Source organism: Hyperolius riggenbachi, chromosome 3 (genome assembly GCF_040937935.1).
Source record: "Hyperolius riggenbachi isolate aHypRig1 chromosome 3, aHypRig1.pri, whole genome shotgun sequence".
Classification (NCBI taxonomy): domain Eukaryota; kingdom Metazoa; phylum Chordata; class Amphibia; order Anura; family Hyperoliidae; genus Hyperolius; species Hyperolius riggenbachi.
The window spans coordinates 426,525,520-426,544,100 of record NC_090648.1 but is presented as its reverse complement, the minus strand read 5'-3'; the positions used below and the strand labels follow the sequence as shown (position 1 = coordinate 426,544,100).

General features: G+C 44.7%; 1 protein-coding gene across 1 annotated transcript in view; it reads right to left on the bottom strand.

The window, feature by feature from the left end:
- Window positions 1–17,998, bottom strand: part of LOC137564140 (aldo-keto reductase family 1 member C1-like) — a 91,064-nt gene extending 73,066 nt beyond the window's left edge. Inside the window, exons 1-2 of the mRNA XM_068277575.1 lie at window positions 17,868–17,998; window positions 3,995–4,162 (exon numbers count right to left, since the gene is read on the bottom strand). Coding sequence (XP_068133676.1) covers window positions 3,995–4,162; window positions 17,868–17,954 — 255 coding nt within the window. The 5' untranslated portion in view covers window positions 17,955–17,998. The remainder of the gene's footprint in view (window positions 1–3,994; window positions 4,163–17,867) is intronic.
- Between the last annotated feature and the right edge of the window lie 583 nt (window positions 17,999–18,581).

Sequence of the window (18,581 nt, the reverse complement as noted above, 5' to 3'; positions counted from 1 at the left end):
CCCATGAGTCATAGTTATATCTCTGCTGTGTGTTATTCTTTTTGAGCTTAAAAGGATATGAAGGAACGATTTGCTTATTCCACCAACATATGTTACGTCTAGCTTATAAGGAGGTGAAACTTGTTAACGATCTCCGTTTTAAGGAAGCAAAATTGCATCTTTGGTACCTGAACTTTGTGCTCAGTTGGCCTCATTCCTGCAGCTAATCTGAATCACCTTCTGTGAATGCTGGCTGCCAGCAGAATGTTCTCCAGCCAGCGTGTAATTGCTCCAAATGACAGGACAATGTACACAAACTCATATGACAAGATGCAGAATGACGTGTACCTCTCCATGCTGGCCAGGGGTCGTTCAGACACCGCAACTGCCAACTTGGCCATGTTCTGGTTTTTGCATTAAAATTCACACTGGAAAATACATTTGGAAACAAAGCTGGGAATGAAGGTAGTTAATCATTCTCTCCTTCTGAATGCTCAGCATAAGGTAAACAACACTTCAGCCTTCCTCAGAATTTCAGGATTTACATGATTCCATGAATCATTCCAGGGGTAATTACAACTGTAGTGAAATCCCTGGAGAGGAAATAAAACATAGTGAAGACACCTGGACATCACTTTATAGAGTAAGAACAAACCACCAGAGGATTTACATTTCTGCCTCCTCCCCCCACCCCCAGCTATCATGCATAAATAGACAATTTTTAAGTAAATTATTCCTTACTTTGTGGGCCAAAATCACTATCGAGTAGGGTCGGTGTTTGAGCTTGTGTATGAGCTCAGGTCAATGTTAAGTTCGACCCAAATATGGCTGTTTGAATTTGGGTCTTGTCAAACAGAGAAACGGCAATATTTTAACAGTAGAATTCAGCTTCCAATCACAGGGTAGATCCTCTCTACCATCTTGGTGGTGGCAGGGTAAAAAAACATTTTCAAAAAGACCTTGATGTTTTTTGAAAAAATCTATTTTTAAAAATTCAAAGAAAAAAGGTTTTTAATATCGGTAAAGAGGCATTTTGCTTTGGTACACTTTATAAACTGACTCCCAAGTTTTATGGACCTCATAAGGGAGGATCCCAATTAGTCTGTTAACAGATCAATGGAAAGCCCCAGCAGCACGTTTAGGCCCCATTTACATTTAGACGTCTTCATTGAGTTGCGTTACCCTTTCTGCTTGCAGGGTAACGCGACAGCAATGAAAGTCTATTGTGCCTAGTACACTTATCCCATTGCATTGCGCTTAAGTTTTAGATTGGCCACGACCTACCACAAAGTCAACAGGGCATCGCTGTTGGACTTCCATGGCGATGGAATGTGTCAATGGGCGACACATAAATCTAAAATTCATTGGTGGCGGTGTGGCATGTGTGCATGAAATGACGCAAGTGCAGCGGGGAAGCCGCAAAATCCCAGTGGAGTACATATTGTTTCGGCACCGCTCAGTTCGGTGCAGGGAAAGCCGAATGATGTACTCTATCCAGCAGGGACTATGTCACTGGTTGAGGGGCAGTGAAGGGCGTGAGGGACATGCAGGGTGTCGCACTATGCATATGACCCTGCCGGCGCACTCTGCCACAGGGTCATATGAATGTAGTCATCGCACTGCAAACGCAAGGGCCAGGTGTTAAACCGGATTTAGGCTCCCTGCACACTGCATGCAATTCCGATTCCGATTTTTAATCGTTTTTTACATCTGATTCCTATTTTGGTTTTAAATCGTTACGGCATGCTGCACTTTTTTCCTCCATTGTTCTGTTGATTGCATTCAGGGAAAATCGGAATTGCAAATCGGAATCGCAAAACGGATTTGCAGTGTGCAGGGAGCCGAGATGATTTGCTGGAGCTTGCTATAGTTAAGGATAGCAACAGGGAACAATGTGTGCATGGAGATATTCAATCATGGTCCAGAAGATATTGGCATGGGATCATTTCTGAGGATATTGGCGTCAGGGGATCATTAATTAAAGGTAATTTAATTAATTTATAGTTAAGAATATTAACATACTTTTTTCATTTTTTACTTTTGTTTTAACTTAACTCTTTCACATCTGGAGACAACTTGTGAAAGAGGACCCCCAGATGCCACTATGAACTCCATCTCAGGACCTACATCCCCCACCTCCTCCTGAGGGAGGAAGAACCCCTTGACCATGGTATGGACAAGGGCTTTGGGGGAGATAAGGACGCTTTGCTGTTCCTCTTTTTCAACACAAACACACACACACACACATACATCATGAACCATGAAAGCTGGCTCCCAATTATGACTTTACCAGTCTGTATGGGTGACAAAGAATGAACCACTCAGCGACCGCCTAACGCAGGATGGCGGCCACAGAGTGGAACCCTTATTTCTCCTAAATGCGCGGGTGCGTCATCTCGCAATGCGCGAGATTTGCAGGGAGCTCGCTGTAGCGTGACCACCCGTAAATAAACATTGCTTGGATCCGTCATCAGCCTGCCAGCCCGCAATCGTGGCTGGCAGGCTGTTAGAAAAAAGCCATCCCATTTCTATTTGTACAGCGCAGCAATCTAATGCTGCGCTGTACGGTCGGCAGCTCTTTCACTGAGCTGGATCTCGGAGGGAGGGAGGAAAATTAAAAACAAAAAAACAAAATGTAATTTAAAAAAATACTAAAAATGTATAAAAAATAAATAACAATTGCAGCAGCAATCAGATGCCACCAACAGAAAGCTCTGTTGGTGGCAAGAAAAGGAGGCAAGATTCATTTGTGTGGTAAGTTGTATGGCCATGTAATAAATTGTTAAAGCTGCAGTGTGCTGAATTGTAAATAATGGCCTGGTCACTAGGGGGGGGGTGTTAGACTGTGGTCCTCAAGAGGTTAAAGAGGCTTGGTGGGGGAGGGGGGGGGGTTCCACATAATTTATTTTTTTTATGGAAATGATATATTTGCCAGCAATCCTTCCTTATACAGCAGCATTGCAGCTGTACAGCGATCCCTGGCCAAAGCATTCCCACTAGCCTTGGGGTTTCCTGTTGATCATTACACTGTCAGCGCCCTTACCAGCAGGAAACCCCGACAGGAAATTCACTGCTGTTTCTGGGGATACATGTATATTTTCAATACCGATGGGTAGATATCTGTCATTTAACTGCATTTTAAAACCATTTTTCCTATCATTTAAAAAAAAATTTCTCACAAGGTAAAAGGTCTTTTTCCCCTTGTTCCCACATCTAGAAAATGTGGTGACTATAGCAAGTTTGGGGGCTTTGCTATTAGCCGCTAAATTGTATTTCCAGTGTTTATTTTACCTCTTTTCCCTCATGGCAATGTGTGACATGAGGGGCAGTGGTGCTTAGTTGTAGCCCAGTAATATGGTAATATGAAGCAAACTGTATTGGTTAAAGTGGATCCGAGATGAACTTTTACTCATTGCATAATTGTGTTCCTTTCCTATTGTTTATAGGGCATTCATCAAGCCAAATACTTTTTTGTTTTTGTTTTAATACTCTAATTCCCTATAAACTAAACAAGCCACGCCCACAGGTTTTCAGAGAGCCAAGGCACTTTCAGACAGTAGCAAGGGCTCATGGGAGCTCAGTCTGGGCAGGAGGCGAGGGCGGTATTACTAGCCAGAGATTTCAGAGGCAGAGGGGAGGAGTAGGGGGATTAGGTTTTTTTGCTCAAGATACAGATAAGCCTGCCTCTGTGTAATGTTTACAAACAACATGGCTGCTGTCATTGTATCACAGGAAAAAATAATATATTCTATTAAAGCTGTTTGCAGCTAAATTTGCTGTGTAAACTATCTAAACTTTAGATAAGATATATAGACAAGTTACTTGTTATAGTTTGTTTTTCATCTCGGAGTAAATGTGACACACCCAAACGCCATGTAACCTTGGATCATGTACTTTTCATGTCCATTATTTGGCCCTACTCACAATCTGTTGTGACTATGTTCCCCTTTTGCCACGATGCGCACAGGATGCCACACATTATATTCAGGGGATATGGCCCAGGCCTGGAACTCACCTTCCCAGTATAAAAGAGCTCTTCCCTTTTAACAGTTCCATCTGCGATCTTCTTCTGAATGGCCCGTCCCACCTCCTTCTCATTTCCATACATGTGGGCGTTATCAATATGGCGGTAACCAACCTCAATGGCAAGTTCAGTGGCTCCTTCGCTGAGGGAAGTTGGCACCTAGAACACAAATACATAGATTGAAGGATAATCTAAAATGTGTTATTAAATGCATTACTTATTTAAAGGACAACTGAAATGAGAGGTATATGGAGACTGTCATATTTATTTCTTTTGAAACAATACCAGTTGCTTGGCAGCACGGTTTATCTATTTGGCTGCAAGAGTGTCTGAATCACACCAGAAACAAGCATGCAGGTAATCTTGTCAGATCAGACAATTATGTTACAAACACCTGATCTGCTGCATGCTTGTAGAGGCAGTGCATCAGCAGGATAGGCAGGCAACTGATATAATAGGAAACAAATATGGCAGCCTCCATATCCTTCTCCCTTCAGTTGTACTTTAAATGCATATATTAAATAGGTCCAGACAGAGCTGAGACAAGGTCCTCCAGCACCCAGGGCTCAGAAACCCAAGTGCGCCCCTCCACCCCCCCCCCCCCCCCCAGCCGTCACACACTGATTGCTATTACATTAAGAGGTGCCCCAGGGCCCCCAACCCCTCTAGTTATTTGGCTTGCAGTCACGGCCATGTATCCCCTTTTCTTATTTCTCTCTTCTTCAAACACAATAGGGGAATGATAGCTGAGTGAGTTGTGCGCACCCTCCTACACTGCGCCCTGAGGCTGGAGCCTCTTTCACCTTTGCCTCAGCCCAGCCCTGAAGCGGTCCTATGAATATGTATTATACAGTACAACATCAGAAGCCAGAAAGGTCAAGTCTAGTTCTTTGTGCCCTTTGAAAAGCAAAGTGTGTGAGAGCCAAATTTCTCAACATTTTTATAACAGCTACCATTTTACAAAAGACAATGACGTTTTTCTCTCCTGAGGTTTCTGCTAGAAGATATTTTTCATACTTCATCAATAAAATGCCTTTTAAGCCACAAGCAAGCAAGAAAATACTCAGAATAATTTTGACAGTGCTTTTTTTCACCTCCTTAGTATTTTTTTCACTTGCTTAGTGTTGAAAAGTTATTTTTAACAGAAGATGAAAAATTATCTCAGATGAGGAAATGTAGAAGAAAAAGTGATTTGAATAAGGACCAGTGTTTGCTAAATACACCTATATACAGTGGGATGCGAAAGTTTGGGCAACGTTGTTAATCGTCATGATTTTCCTGTATAAATCGTTGGTTGTTACGATAAAAAATGTCAGTTAAATATATCACATAGGAGACACACACAGTGATATTTGAGAAGTGATATTGCATTTACAGAAAGAGTGCAATAACTGTTTAAAGGAGTTATCAGGCTAAATTAAGAAAATAAGCGCTACTTACCCGGCTTATTTTCTTAATTTAGCCTGATAACTCCTTTAAATAAAATTAGGCCCGTGCATTTTATTGCTTTCAAAACCTTTAGAACTAATTATTGGAACTCAAATTAGCTTGGTAGGCTCAGTGACGCTTGACCTACATACACAGGTGAATCCAATTATAAGAAAGAGTATTTAAGGGGGTCAATTGTAAGTTTCCCTCCTCTTTTACATTTCTCTGAAGAGTAGAAACATGGGCGTCTCAAAACAACTCTCAAATGATCTGAAGACAAAGATTGTTTCACCATCAGGTTTAGGGGAAGGATACAGAAAGCTGTCTCAGAGATTCCAGCTGTCTGTTTCCACAGTTAGGATTAGGAACATATTGAGGAAATGGAAGACCACAGGCTCAGTTCAAGTTAAGGCTTGAAGTGGCAGACCAAGAAAAATCTCAGATAAACATAAGCAACGAATGGTGAGAACAGTCAGGGTCAACCCACAGACCAGCACCAAAGACCTACAATATCATCTTGCTGCAGATGGAGTCACTGTGCATCGTTCAACCATTCGGCACACTTTACACAAGGAGATGCTGAATGCAGAGGAAACCTTTTCTCCGCCCATAAGCACAAACAGAGCCGCTTGAGGTATGCTAAAGCACATTTGGACAAGCCAGCTTCATTTTGGAATAAGGTGCTGTGGACTGCTGAAACTAAAATTTAGTTATTTAGGCATAACACAGCATTTCAAGAAAAACACCTGCTACCTACAGTAAAATATGGTGGTGGTTCCATCATGCTGTGGGGCTGTGCGGCCAGTGCCGGGCCTGGGAATCTTGCCAGAGTTGAGGGATGCATGGATTCTACTCGGTATCAGCAGATTCTGGAGACCATGTATACAGTATATATATATATATATATATATATATATATATATATATATGATCCGTTGAAAAGGGCGCCTCCATAGACATCAATGTTATTTCTGCAAACATGGGCTACAAGGTGGTGAAAAAGGGCGCCCGAGTTTTGATATAGGCTACAAGCGGGCGCCCCTTTGTAGCCCATAATTTTTTTTCGGTTACAAGTTTTACGGCTACAGTAGGGCACCCCTTTGTAGCCCATATTTTTTTGGCTACAAGGTTTTCGGCTACAGTAGGGCACCCCTTTGTAGCCCATATTTTTTTCGGCTACAGTAGGGAACCCCTTTGTAGCCCATATTTTTTTCGGCTACAGTACGGCACCCCCTTTGTAGCCCATCATTTTTATTAGGCTACAAGGGTTATGATTCTGCTACAAAAGGGCTCCCCTTTGTCGCCTATATTTTTCATTCAGCTACAAGGTTTTTGGCTACAAGGTTTTTGAGCCTGCTACAAAAGGGCACCCTTTTATAGCCGAGATTTTTAATTCGGGGGTGCGGGGGGGGGGGGGGGGGCGGGTTATGATTAGGCATCAAAATTGGTGGGGTCTTAGGGTTAGGCACCACCTGGGGGTCCTAAGGTTAGGCACCACTTGGGAGGTCTTAGGGCTAGGCACCACCTGGGGGGTTTTAGGGTTAGGCACCACCTGGGGGGTCCTAGTGTTAGGCACCACCTGGGGGGCGGGGGTCTTAGGGTTAGGCACCACCAGGGGGGTCTTAGGGTTATGCACCACCTGGGGGGTCTTAGGGTTAGGCACCACCTAGGGGGTCTTAGGGTTAGGTACCACGTGGGAGGTCTTAGCGTTAGGCACCACCAGGGGAGTCTTAGGGGTAGGCACCACCTGGGGGGGTCTTAGGGTTAGGCACCACCAGAGGAGTCTTAGGGTTAGGCACCACCTGGGGGGATCTTAAAGTTAGGCACCACCAGGGGAGTCTTAGGGTTAGCCACCACCTGGGGGGTCTTAGGGTTAGGCACCACCAGGGGGGGGGGGTTAGGGGAGGGTTTTGTGTGAGAGTAGGGAGAAGTTAGGTCATAGTAACCACCAGGGGCTGTCTTAGGGTTAAGCACCCTCAGGGAGGGGTTAGGGTTAGGCACCACCAGGGCGGTTTGGGTTAGGCACCATCAGGGGAGAGTTCTGTGTGAGAGTAGCCCAATTAGGCTAAAGAAAGCCTAATTGGTGGCGAAAAAAAACAAGATATTGTTCATTTCATTGTGATAAGTAATGATAAAGTTATAAGCGAATGAATGTAAGGAGCTGAAAGGAGAAAATTGCTCGGATGCTGAAGGGGTAAAACCCCTCAGTTGTGAAGCGGTTAAGCAAAGGCCTAGTCTTCTTGAGAGGTAAGCAATCACCTCTCCTTTGTTTCAGGTTCCTATTGGTTGTCAATAGACACAATAACCCTTTATGCCTTGGGTGACTTCGACCTACCCTTTTACATAGTTAAAGTGAACCTCCAGACTAAAAATCTACTCAGCAGCACTGAAAAGGCTTGCTGTTTCTTTAACAGTTTCACAGCATCAGAACTTTGTTTTTCTTACCCAAGCCTCATTTTTAGCTGCACAGAAGAAAACTGTCCAGGCATTTTTCCCCTGATGCTGTGCAAAGCATGATGGGATTTCTGATGTTGTTCTCGTTCTGCTGTTTTGGCGCAAATTTGTTTTATTACATTTTGAATTTGAGATTTGAAACCTAGCTTGCGCAGCTGAGAGGGGTTATCAGGACACAGGACAGTTGGAACTGTGTCTCATGCTCCCTGTCACCTCATTTCAACCAAAAAGATGGCTGCCCCATGAAATCACAAACATTTGCCTGTTCTTTTACAACAGGGTGTGTAAGAGATTATATTACCTATCTATTCTAATTAACATAACTAATGTAACTTAACCACTTAAGCCCGAAGGGTTGAAATTTTTTTACATCCGAGCAACTTTCACCCCCCATTCATTTGCCAATAACTTTATCACTACTCATCACAATTAAATGATCTATATCTTGTTTTTTCCGCCACCAATTAGGCTTTCTGTGGGTGGTATATTTTGCTAAGAGCCACTTTACTGTAAATGCATTTTAACAGGAAGAATAAGAAAAAAATGGAAAAAATTCATTATTTCTCAGTTTTCAGCCATTATAGTTTTAAAATAATACATGCCTCCATAATTAAAACTCACGTATTGTATTTGCCCATATGCCCCGGGTATTTCACCGTTAAAATTATGTCCCTATCACAATGTATCGCGACAATATTTTATTTGGAAATAAAGGTGCATTTTTTCCGTTTTGCGTCCATCACTGTTTAGAAGCCCATAATTTATTAAATCATATTGATATACTCCTTTGACATGAATATTTAAAAAGTTCAGACCCTTAGGTAACTATTTATGTTTTTTTTTTTTTTTTTATTATTGTAATTTTTTTTTTTTTTAATTTAAACTTGTATGTGGGTATTTTTTGGTGTGGGAGGTAAACAGGTTTTTTTTTAATATATTTATAGGTTTATTCTTAAAACTTTTTTTTTTTGGGTGTAATTTGCTATTTGGCCACAAGATGGCCAGAATCAAAAAGTCCTGGGAGCGATCGATCTCGCTCCCAGGCAGAAGAAAGGAGACCAGAGCTCAGAAAAGCCGCAGCGTCTGAAGAGACGCTGTCGGCTTTTCTCCGGGGGGGTCCGATCAGCAAAAGGGATTTATAATCCCTTTCACTGATCGGTGGGCTAGCGGCCAGCAGCGGGGGCGCGCACGGGGGGGCCCGCGGGCGCTCGCGCGACCCGCGGGAGTGCGCGCAGCCCAACTGGACGAGAAATCTCGTCCAGTTGGGCTTAAGTGGTTAATGACAGTATGTTTGTTTAGGCTGAAGTTCCTCTTCAAATAGTTTTGTTGAGAAAAGGCATCAGTCCACTTAGTTCAACCAGGAAATAATAATGTTAGGCCTATTTTTAATAGTAACACTCAAGCAACCAGAAACTACTTTTATCCAGCATATGCCAATCCTGGTAGCAGTGGCGTAGCTACAAACCTCTGGGCCCCGATGCGGAATCTGGATGTGCCCCTTCCTATAGCTGTGCATGGTATGGCTATATCAATTCAGCTTTGCAGCAGCTTGGGTGCCACGTTCAATTTGCAGACATACGCAGCACCCAGAGGAAATAGGGCAATTAGTAGCAAGATGCCTTTAATTAGATAGATTACTATCAGTATAGGCATAGAATAAAGATGCATGCACACATTAAATTTTGATTGGTCAATCACTGACCAATTTTACTACTGCATGTAGTATGAGGGCCAAGAGACTTTGAATACTGTGAACAGAGCTGGGCTCTCATAATACCTAGAAGTAGTAAAATTGGCTATTCAAAATTGTATGTGTGTACCAGGCTTTACAGCTAATACTGTACATGCAATACAGCTGCTTTACAATCAGTACAGGCACAGAGCAACACCTTATACTGTACATACTGGAGGTAGCAGGGATCAGCACACACTGCAGCTAGTTTACTGTCAGTACAGGCACAGAGCAACACCTTATACTGTACATACTGGAGGTAGAAGAGATCAGTACACACTGCAGCTAGTTTACTATCAGTACAGGCACAGAGTGACAGCTTATACTGTACATGCTGGAGGCAGCAGAGATCAGCACATTGCAGCTAGTTTACTATCAGTACAGGCACAGAGTAATAGCTTACACTATACATACTGGAGGTAGCAGGGATCAGCACACGCTGCAGCTAGTTTACTATCAGTACAGGCACAGAGTAACAGCTTATACTGTACATACTGGAGGTAGAAGAGATCAGTACACACTGCAGCTAGTTTACTATCAGTACAGGCACAGAGTAACAGCTTATACTGTACACGCTGGAGGTAGCAGAGATCAGCACACACTGCCGCTAGTTTACTAGCAGTACAGGAACAGAACAACAGCTTAAACTGTACACGCTGGGGGTAGCAGAGATCAACACACACTGCCGCTAGTTTACTAGCAGTACAGGAACAGAATAACAGCTTATACTGTACACATTGAAAGTAGCAGAGATCAGTCCGAACCTAGTGCTGGGAATACACGGCTCGATTCTGAGCTGATAAGATGGCTCGATAGATAATTTCCGACACAACCGATCGTTTTGCCGCTCGATTCTGCATTGGGGACAATGGAAAAAGATAAGAAAAACAAGCGGAAAATAAGAGAATCGCCCACAGATTTGAGTGGCAAAAACGATTGGGCGCAGAAGGCCCGGCTCACACTTACATTTAAAAACTTTGCTGCCAACACGCACATATATATACACACACACTGCTGCTGACTGACACACACGCCTGCACGCACACACCTTAGCACTGGGTCACAAAGCTGACTGGTAATACCAATTTGTATTATACAAACATGCCTAATTAAACTTCACACTTAAATAGGATAATAATACAAGTGCTTAACCACTCCAGAATACCAAAAAAAACACTGCAATAAAATGCACATAATAAGAGACAGCTTTTCCCCAGTAAATGCACATAATAAGAGACAGCTTTTCCCCAGTAAATGCACATAATGAGAGACAGCTTTTCACCAGTAAATGCACATAATGAGAGACAGCTTTTCACCAGTAAATGCACATAATAAGAGACAGCTTTTCCCCAGTAAATGCACATAACGAGAGACAGCTTTTCACCAGTAAATGCACATAATGAGAGACAGCCTTTCACCAGTAAATGCACATAATAAGCCCTTTAGGCAGTGAGTGACATGGACCCCCTTTAGGCAGTGAGTGACAGGGATCCCCTTTAGCCAGTGAGTGACAGGGAGCCCCTTTAGCCAGTGAGTGACAGGGAGCCCCTTTAGGCAGTGAGTGACAGGGAGCTCCTTTAGGCAGTGAGTGACAGGGAGCCCCTTTAGGCAGTGAGTGACAGGGAGCCCCTTTAGCTAGTGAGTGACAGGGAGCCCCTTTAGCTAGTGAGTGACAGGGAGCCCCTTTAGCTAGTGAGTGACAGGGAGCCCCTTTGGCTAGTGAGTGACAGGGAGCCCCTTTAGCTAGTGAGCGACAGGGAGCCCCTTTAGCTAGTGAGCGACAGGGAGCCCCTTTAGCTAGTGAGTGACAGGGAGCCCCTTTGGCTAGTGAGTGACAGGGAGCCCCTTTAGCTAGTGAGTGACAGGGAGCCCCTTTAGGCAGTGAGTGACAGGGAGCCCCTTTAGGCAGTGAGTGACAGGGAGCCCCTTTAGCTAGTGAGTGACAGGGAGCCCCTTTATCTAGTGAGCGACAGGGAGCCCCTTTAGCTAGTGAGCGACAGGGAGCCTCTTTAGCTAGTGAGCGACAGGGAGCCCGTTTAGCTAGTGAGTGACAGGGAGCCCCTTTAGCTAGTGACAGGGAGCCCCATTTAGCCAGTGAGTGGCAGGGAGCCCCGTTTAGCCAGTGAGTGACAGGGAGCCCCTTAAGCTAGTGAGTGACAGGGAGCCCCTTTAGCTAGTGAGTGAAAGGGAGCCCCTTTAGCTAGTGAGCAACAGGGAGCCCCTTTAGCTAGTGAGTGACAGGGAGCCCCTTTATCTAGTGAGCAACAGGGAGCCCCTTTAGCTAGTGAGCGACAGGGAGCCCCTTTAGCTAGTGAGCGACAGGGAGCCCCTTTAGCTAGTGAGTGACAGGGAGCCCCTTCAGCTAGTGACAGGGAGCCCCGTTTAGCCAGTGAGTGGCAGGGAGCCCCTTTAGCTAGTGAGTGACAGGGAGCCCCTTTAGCTAGTGAGTGACAGGGAGCCCCTTTAGCTAGAGAGTGACAGGGAGCCCCTTTAGCTAGTGAACAACAGGGAGCCCCTTTAGCTAGTGATTGACAGGGAGCCCCTTTAGCTAGTGAGTGACAGGGAGCCCCTTTAGCTAGTGAGTGACAGGGAGCCCCTTTAGCTAGTGAGCAACAGGGAGCCCCTTTAGCTAGTGATTGACAGGGAGCCCCTTTAGCTAGTGAGCAACAGGGAGCCCCTTTAGCTAGTGACAGGGAGCCCCATTTAGCCAGTGAGTTACAGGGAGCCCCTTTAGCTAGTGAGTGACAGGGAGCCCCTTTAGCTAGAGAGTGACAGGGAGCCCCTTTAGCTAGTGAGCAACAGGGAGCCCCTTTAGCTAGTGATTGACAGGGAGCCCCTTTAGCTAGTGAGTGACAGGGAGCCCCTTTAGCTAGTGAGTGACAGGGAGCCCCTTTAGCTAGTGAGTGACAGGGAGCCTGGTTTAGCCAGTGAGTGACAGGAAGCCCTGTTTAGCAAATGAGTGACAGGGAGCCCCTTTAGCTAGTAAGTGACAAGGAGCCCCTTTAGCTAGTGAGCGACAGGGACCCCCCCCCCCCAGCCGCCGCCGCTTCCCCCTTACCTTGCAGCGTGTCAGACCTCGATCAGCGGGCGACCCGACCAGTAAGAGCGGGCGCCGGACGCACCCGCTCTATATGCAGAAGTGATGTCACTTCCGCATATCAGTGCGGGCGCTGGGTCATAGCGCCCGCACTATTGGTCGCCGCGGCGCCGCCTGATCGAGGTCTGATGGCTAGAGGGAGGGAGGGAGCGGCGACTAGAGCGGGGGACCGGGTCCTCCAACACACAGCCCCCGGACCCCTCCCATGCCTCTTCAGGAGGCGGGCCTGGTCGCCACGGCGACCCCTGCGACCGCGGGCCCTACGCCAGTGCCTGGTAGTGTCTGATAAGGGTTCAAATCCCGGCTCTGCTTGTTCAGTAAGCCATCACCCAAGGCCGGATCTCTCATGAAGCAAGGTGAAACATTTGCATCAGGCGCAGAGATTACAGGGGCAGCATGTTTGTACTGTGTGATTACACTAACAGCATGCAATCAGAGTAGGAGGAGAAGCAAGAGAGACAGGTGAAGAGGTAATCATTGGGGAAAAGCAGCTTGTTGTGCTGTTTGAGGAGTCTGACAGTGAGTGAGGAGGGGGGAGGCAGGAGAGCAGCAGTGTTTCATTTGACCTGCATAGCAGAAGGGAGGAGGTGGCATTGCTGTCCTGGCTTAGGATGAGCAGTTTGTTTGTCACAGACTTACAGCCAGCGTGCTATTGTGTTGAGCTGCAGCATGTCATGTGAGAACATTGAAGAAAGCAGAGTAATTTGTCGGGTGCTGTGCAATCATTCCAACTCAAGGGGGAGGGGGGGCACATGTTCAGAAGTTTGCCTCAGGCAGCAAAAAGTCTAGAACCGGCCCTGCCAGCACCTATTCAGTAGGAGACCTTAGGCAAGTCTCCCTAACACTGCTACTGCCTACCGAGCGTGTCCCAGTGCCTGCAGCTCTGGCGCTTTGAGTCCGCCAGGAGAAAAGCGTGATATACTGTAAACGTTATTTGTCTTGTCTTTGTCTTGATAACCAAGATTCTACTGTATAAGAAAGCAGAGTTTTAATGTAAGAAACTTTCCTGCCATCTTGTGGTAGAGCTAGATTACTACAGGCATAAGTGTTGAGATGTTGATTGCAGTCATCTTCAATAATATTCTTGGTTCCACCTGCAAAGCTGAAGGTTTTAAGTTTGCCATACACTATTCAATTACCACTGGATTTTGTTATTGATCGATATATGATGATGATGATGATATTAAAGGACCACTATCATGAAAATTAGTAAAATTTAAAATACATGTGTATGACATGTACATTATATATTTATGTAAGTATTTATATAGCGCCTACATCTTACTCAGCGCTGTACAGAGCATATTGTCTTGTCATTAACTGTCCCTCAGAGGGGCTTACAATCCAGTCCCTACCATAGTCATTGTTTAGACATATGACATAGACATAGTACATTAGACTAAAATGCACTATAAATTCTTCTTCTTATGTTCCTTTCAATTACAGTAGGTGCTAGAAGTGTTACAGATCTGACATATATTGAACTAATCTATTGCTGGGGGATTCTCAGTAATTCCTTTATTTTCAAAAGTGGCAGACAATTAAGGGGAGAAAATCACACACTTCACATCAAATAGCTGCCTATTTGACTAGATGTGTTCTCAATACAGCAGTACCCTCAATCTAACTCCCCCTCACATACATATTTTGTGAAGTGAGGGTAGATTTAGATTGAGAGTACTGCAGTATTAAGCACACATCTAGAGGTGTGTGTGTGTGTGTGTGTGTGTGTGTGTGTGTGTGTGTGTGTGTGTGTGTGTGTGTGTGTGTGTGTGTGTGTGTGTGTGTGTGTGTGTGTGTGTGTGTGTGTGTGTGTGTGTGTGTGTGTGTGTGTGTGTGTGTGTGTGTGTGTGTGTGTGTGTGTGTGTGTGTGTGTGTGTGTGTGTGTGTGTCCTGGCCATGTGCACCCCCTGATGGCGCTTCCATAGCCAGGAGCATTCTGTTCATGCATAGTTTAAGACCAGGCCAGAATTTACATAACAGGAGCCAGGAGAAATTCAGCCGCGAAACAGCATTGCAGTAAGGCGCTTAATTTGCAAGTCAGACTTGCTGCAATTCCACACTCATGATGTTTGAACAAGAACGAGCCATCAAGGAGTATCTGTATGACCTGGGTGCTAGGATAGGCTCTGCGGAGCGGGGATTTTTTTCCCGTGTTACTGGGCACACTTCATAAACGAAAGTTCTTTGCGGTTGTTTGCGGTGCAGTAAACACGGTGTTTGGTCTGTCAGTGTGAAGCGGGCCTAACCCCTACACTACCTGATGGACATGTACCCACGCCGGACGTTTTAAAGCAGCACTTTATTCCACAAAGGTAGGAATGTAATGTGATTTCATTGAGCTTCCACAGCCCGGCGACCATATGGGCTTGAAAACCGCCATGGATTGCACTCTTACCATGGTGTGCACTAGTCCAGCAAGGCCATCACTACACAAACAGCTGTTTGCATTGTGTTACACAGTGAGTTTGGTGTGTCAGTGTGAAGCAGTACACTAATTACACTCTAATTACACTCCCTGATTGATGTATACACATGCAAGATGTTTTAAAGCACTTTATGCCTCCAATTTAGCATTGCAATGTGATTTCTGCCCTTAAAACGCTGCTGTGCGTCAAATCCAGATTTTTCCCCGGGACTTTTGCCGTGTATCCCACTCCGCCATGCCTCCCTCCAGGTGTTAGACCCCTTGAAACATCTTTTCCATCACTTTTGAGGATAGCATAAATGTTTGTAGTTTTCAAAGTTCGCCTCCCCATTGAAGTCTATGGCGGTTCGCGAAGTTCGAGCGAACGCAAACTTTTTCGGAAGTTTGTGTTCAAGGTTCGCGAACCTAAAATCGGAGGTTCGAGCCATCTCTAAATTACACAGGCTAAACTCTCTAAATACATACAGGGTTCATTTCTGTTATGTTTTTCTTGTGTCCTGTGCAAGAGTTCAGGTCCACTTTAAGATTCTGGAAGAGAGGATAGGGGCTAATGGAGGATTGGGTGGTATAAGCAGGGCAGCACTCAAGGCAAAGGGGTCAATTGCCACAGGGCCCCTGAGTGCTGCCGGACCCCACCAATGTCTCTTACCACCTTGTGTGGGAGACATTGGAGGGGGGGACTGAATTGGTGGGGGTGGTAAGACTTTATTATTATGCTGGGGGATTGACTGTCCTATTTATTAGTACACGTTAGACTGTCATCCTAAATGATCAATAAACTATTGTTTTGGTCAATGAAAATCTAGCATGCAAAATGGACTGATTGCTGAGCCAGTGACTGAAACCATGAAAGAAGTGTTGCAAATGCATAGCTAAAACCTTCTACACACACTAAGTAAAACATGGCAGAAACAGTTCTGCATTGCCTCAGCTGATAACCTAGTGTGCGTATGGTTGTCCCACGATAGATTGCTAAGGGCTTTTGCATGCTAGGAGGCGGAGCTGTTCCGTCCATTTTGATGGAACGCACCTAGGATGCGGTAAGAAAGGTATCATGAAAATGTATTGACTTCCATGTTACTATTCATATTAGACAAAGTGTTCCAGATGGTTACATTAGAACGTCTCTGAGAGCTTTTAATCGTACAACGCAAGAATTTCCCTGTAGGGTGAATTAGAACTAGCGCCGCTGATACGCATCGAACCACAACTTCCCAACGTCCTGTCGTGCTAATAACGCGTGCACAGAATCGTGTTTCTGCACGCGTTAGCTATTGTGAAAGAGCCCTAAACGATGAACACTAAATGTGCACATTAACTCATCACAAGGATGCTGCTTGCTTGTGTGCCACCCATCATCCCTCATTCTTTAAGATGTTGCCTCAATCACTGCTGAATGTTTGTGTGTTCCTAAGTGAGCAGAAAAAATACCTGGGCCCATATGCAACTCACTTTTTCTCCTTCGGTTTCTCCAAGTTGACATAAAATGCCTTTTAAACCACCAGCAAGCAAGAAAATACTCAAAATATTTTTGATAGTACTTTTTTACCAACTTTTAAGCACTTTTTCAATTGCAAAATGCTTTAATTTATTTTAAAGTTATATGAAAATTATCTCCAAAGAGATAAATCAGGAGAAAAAGTCAATTGCATATGGCCCCTAGTTTCCAGAGTGCACTGACTGAGAGGAGAAGGCTTTGTGACATCATAGCCTAGGCTAAACATCACTAGGAAGGTAGGGTTACATATCAATATACAGCAATATATAGATATAGGAAGTATTTCTGATTTCAAAATAAGGAAAATTCATGTCAAGTTGGGTATTAGGAATAATTTAGTACATTCTTCTATATGTTATTACAGTGCTTCTTTAACGCACAAAACACATCACAACTAGGGCCTTATTCAATTCACTTTTTCTCCTGAGTTTTCTCCTAGGAGATCATTTTTTTTTTACATTTTCTCTTTTAAATAATTTTTCAGCACTTTTCAATGGGAAAAGTATCAAGAAGTGGGGCAGCCGTGGGGAGAGGGGGAGCGAGAGGCCGACGGACCAGCAGGAAATGGCCCACGGACTGGCAGTGGGCCGCGCCCCGGTGGTTGGGGACCCCTGGTTTCAAGCATATTTCAATTTCCAGCTGTGAAATTGTCACCTAGGAGAAAATTCAGGAGTAAATGTGAATTGCATACGGGCCCTTATGTCTCAGAGTTTTCTGTGTCTTGCACTGCACAGTTCTTATGATCAGGAATGAGTGAGAACGCCCTCATGAAAAGCAAGACGGTCCTGCAGAATGCAAGAGGTGAGAGCAGGATATGCAGGGTTAACTAACCTGGCTACCACCTGCATTCTGATAAGGTCTGTAGTGCGCTCTTTCAGCTTACACTCCCGTATTCAGAGCCGATGGGCTGCGGGCTCTGTCCTCACTTCGCTCGGACAACTTTTTATTCTAACTCTATGTCCACTTGGATAGTGGAGATTGCACATCAGCACCCAGGCAGCTAACTCGGGTTGCAATGTTAATGCTGCTGATGGGCATTATGGGGTTAATGTATGAACTGCATGACTTTGCACATGCTCAGTAGCATTTGTATGCTATTTTGTCGGGTATGCTAAAATGTTGGAACACCGGGAGCTTTGGTATACAGCTCGCATTTCAAGAGAGTATTCTCGCTCATTCCTGCTTATGAATTTTTGCTTAGTGTCTTGCCCACTTCTGAGTACTTACATACTCCGGAGCATACGTCCCAAATCCAATAATTGGGATTCGATTGCCGTCATTCATTAGGAAAGTGAAGTGAGAGCTGTAGGCCATAACTGTGGCTGTTTCCTGCAGCAGTCAGAAGTGTGTGTGTCACATGTCTCTGTGTACAGAGCACTGCAGGGGGAGTGTACAGCAAGTGGGTGATTAATCACCATAGCTCCACCCTACAGAACAGAAGAGGAATACTGAGAATACAAATGATTTACAACAAAACCTGAATATCAGTTAAACTCCAGAGCTCATTCCAACCTGAAAAATCGCAAATTCCTTCTGTTTTCAAAAAGGCAAGCTTCTGTTTTGCATAGCATTTTAGTAAGGAGGCTGTTTGGTCTCTTTCAGCCCTTTACACACTCCTAGGAGTTCTGGTTCACCATGAGCTTGCTGGGCAATCTGTAACTCTTGAGACAGAGGAACGATCAGAGTGAATAATTAATCTTGGTGTAGTGACAGTGGTGCAGCTCAACATAGCTGTGATATGCAACTAGAGATGGCCCGAACCTCCAATTTTCGGTTCGCCTCCGCAAACTTTTGAGAACCGCAATAGACTTCAATGGGGAGGCGAACTTTGAAAACTAGAAACATTTATGCTGCCCACAAAAGTGATAGAAAAGATGTTTCAAAGGGTCTAACATCTGAGTTTTTGCATGGATGAGTGGGATATACGCCAAAAGTGCTTTA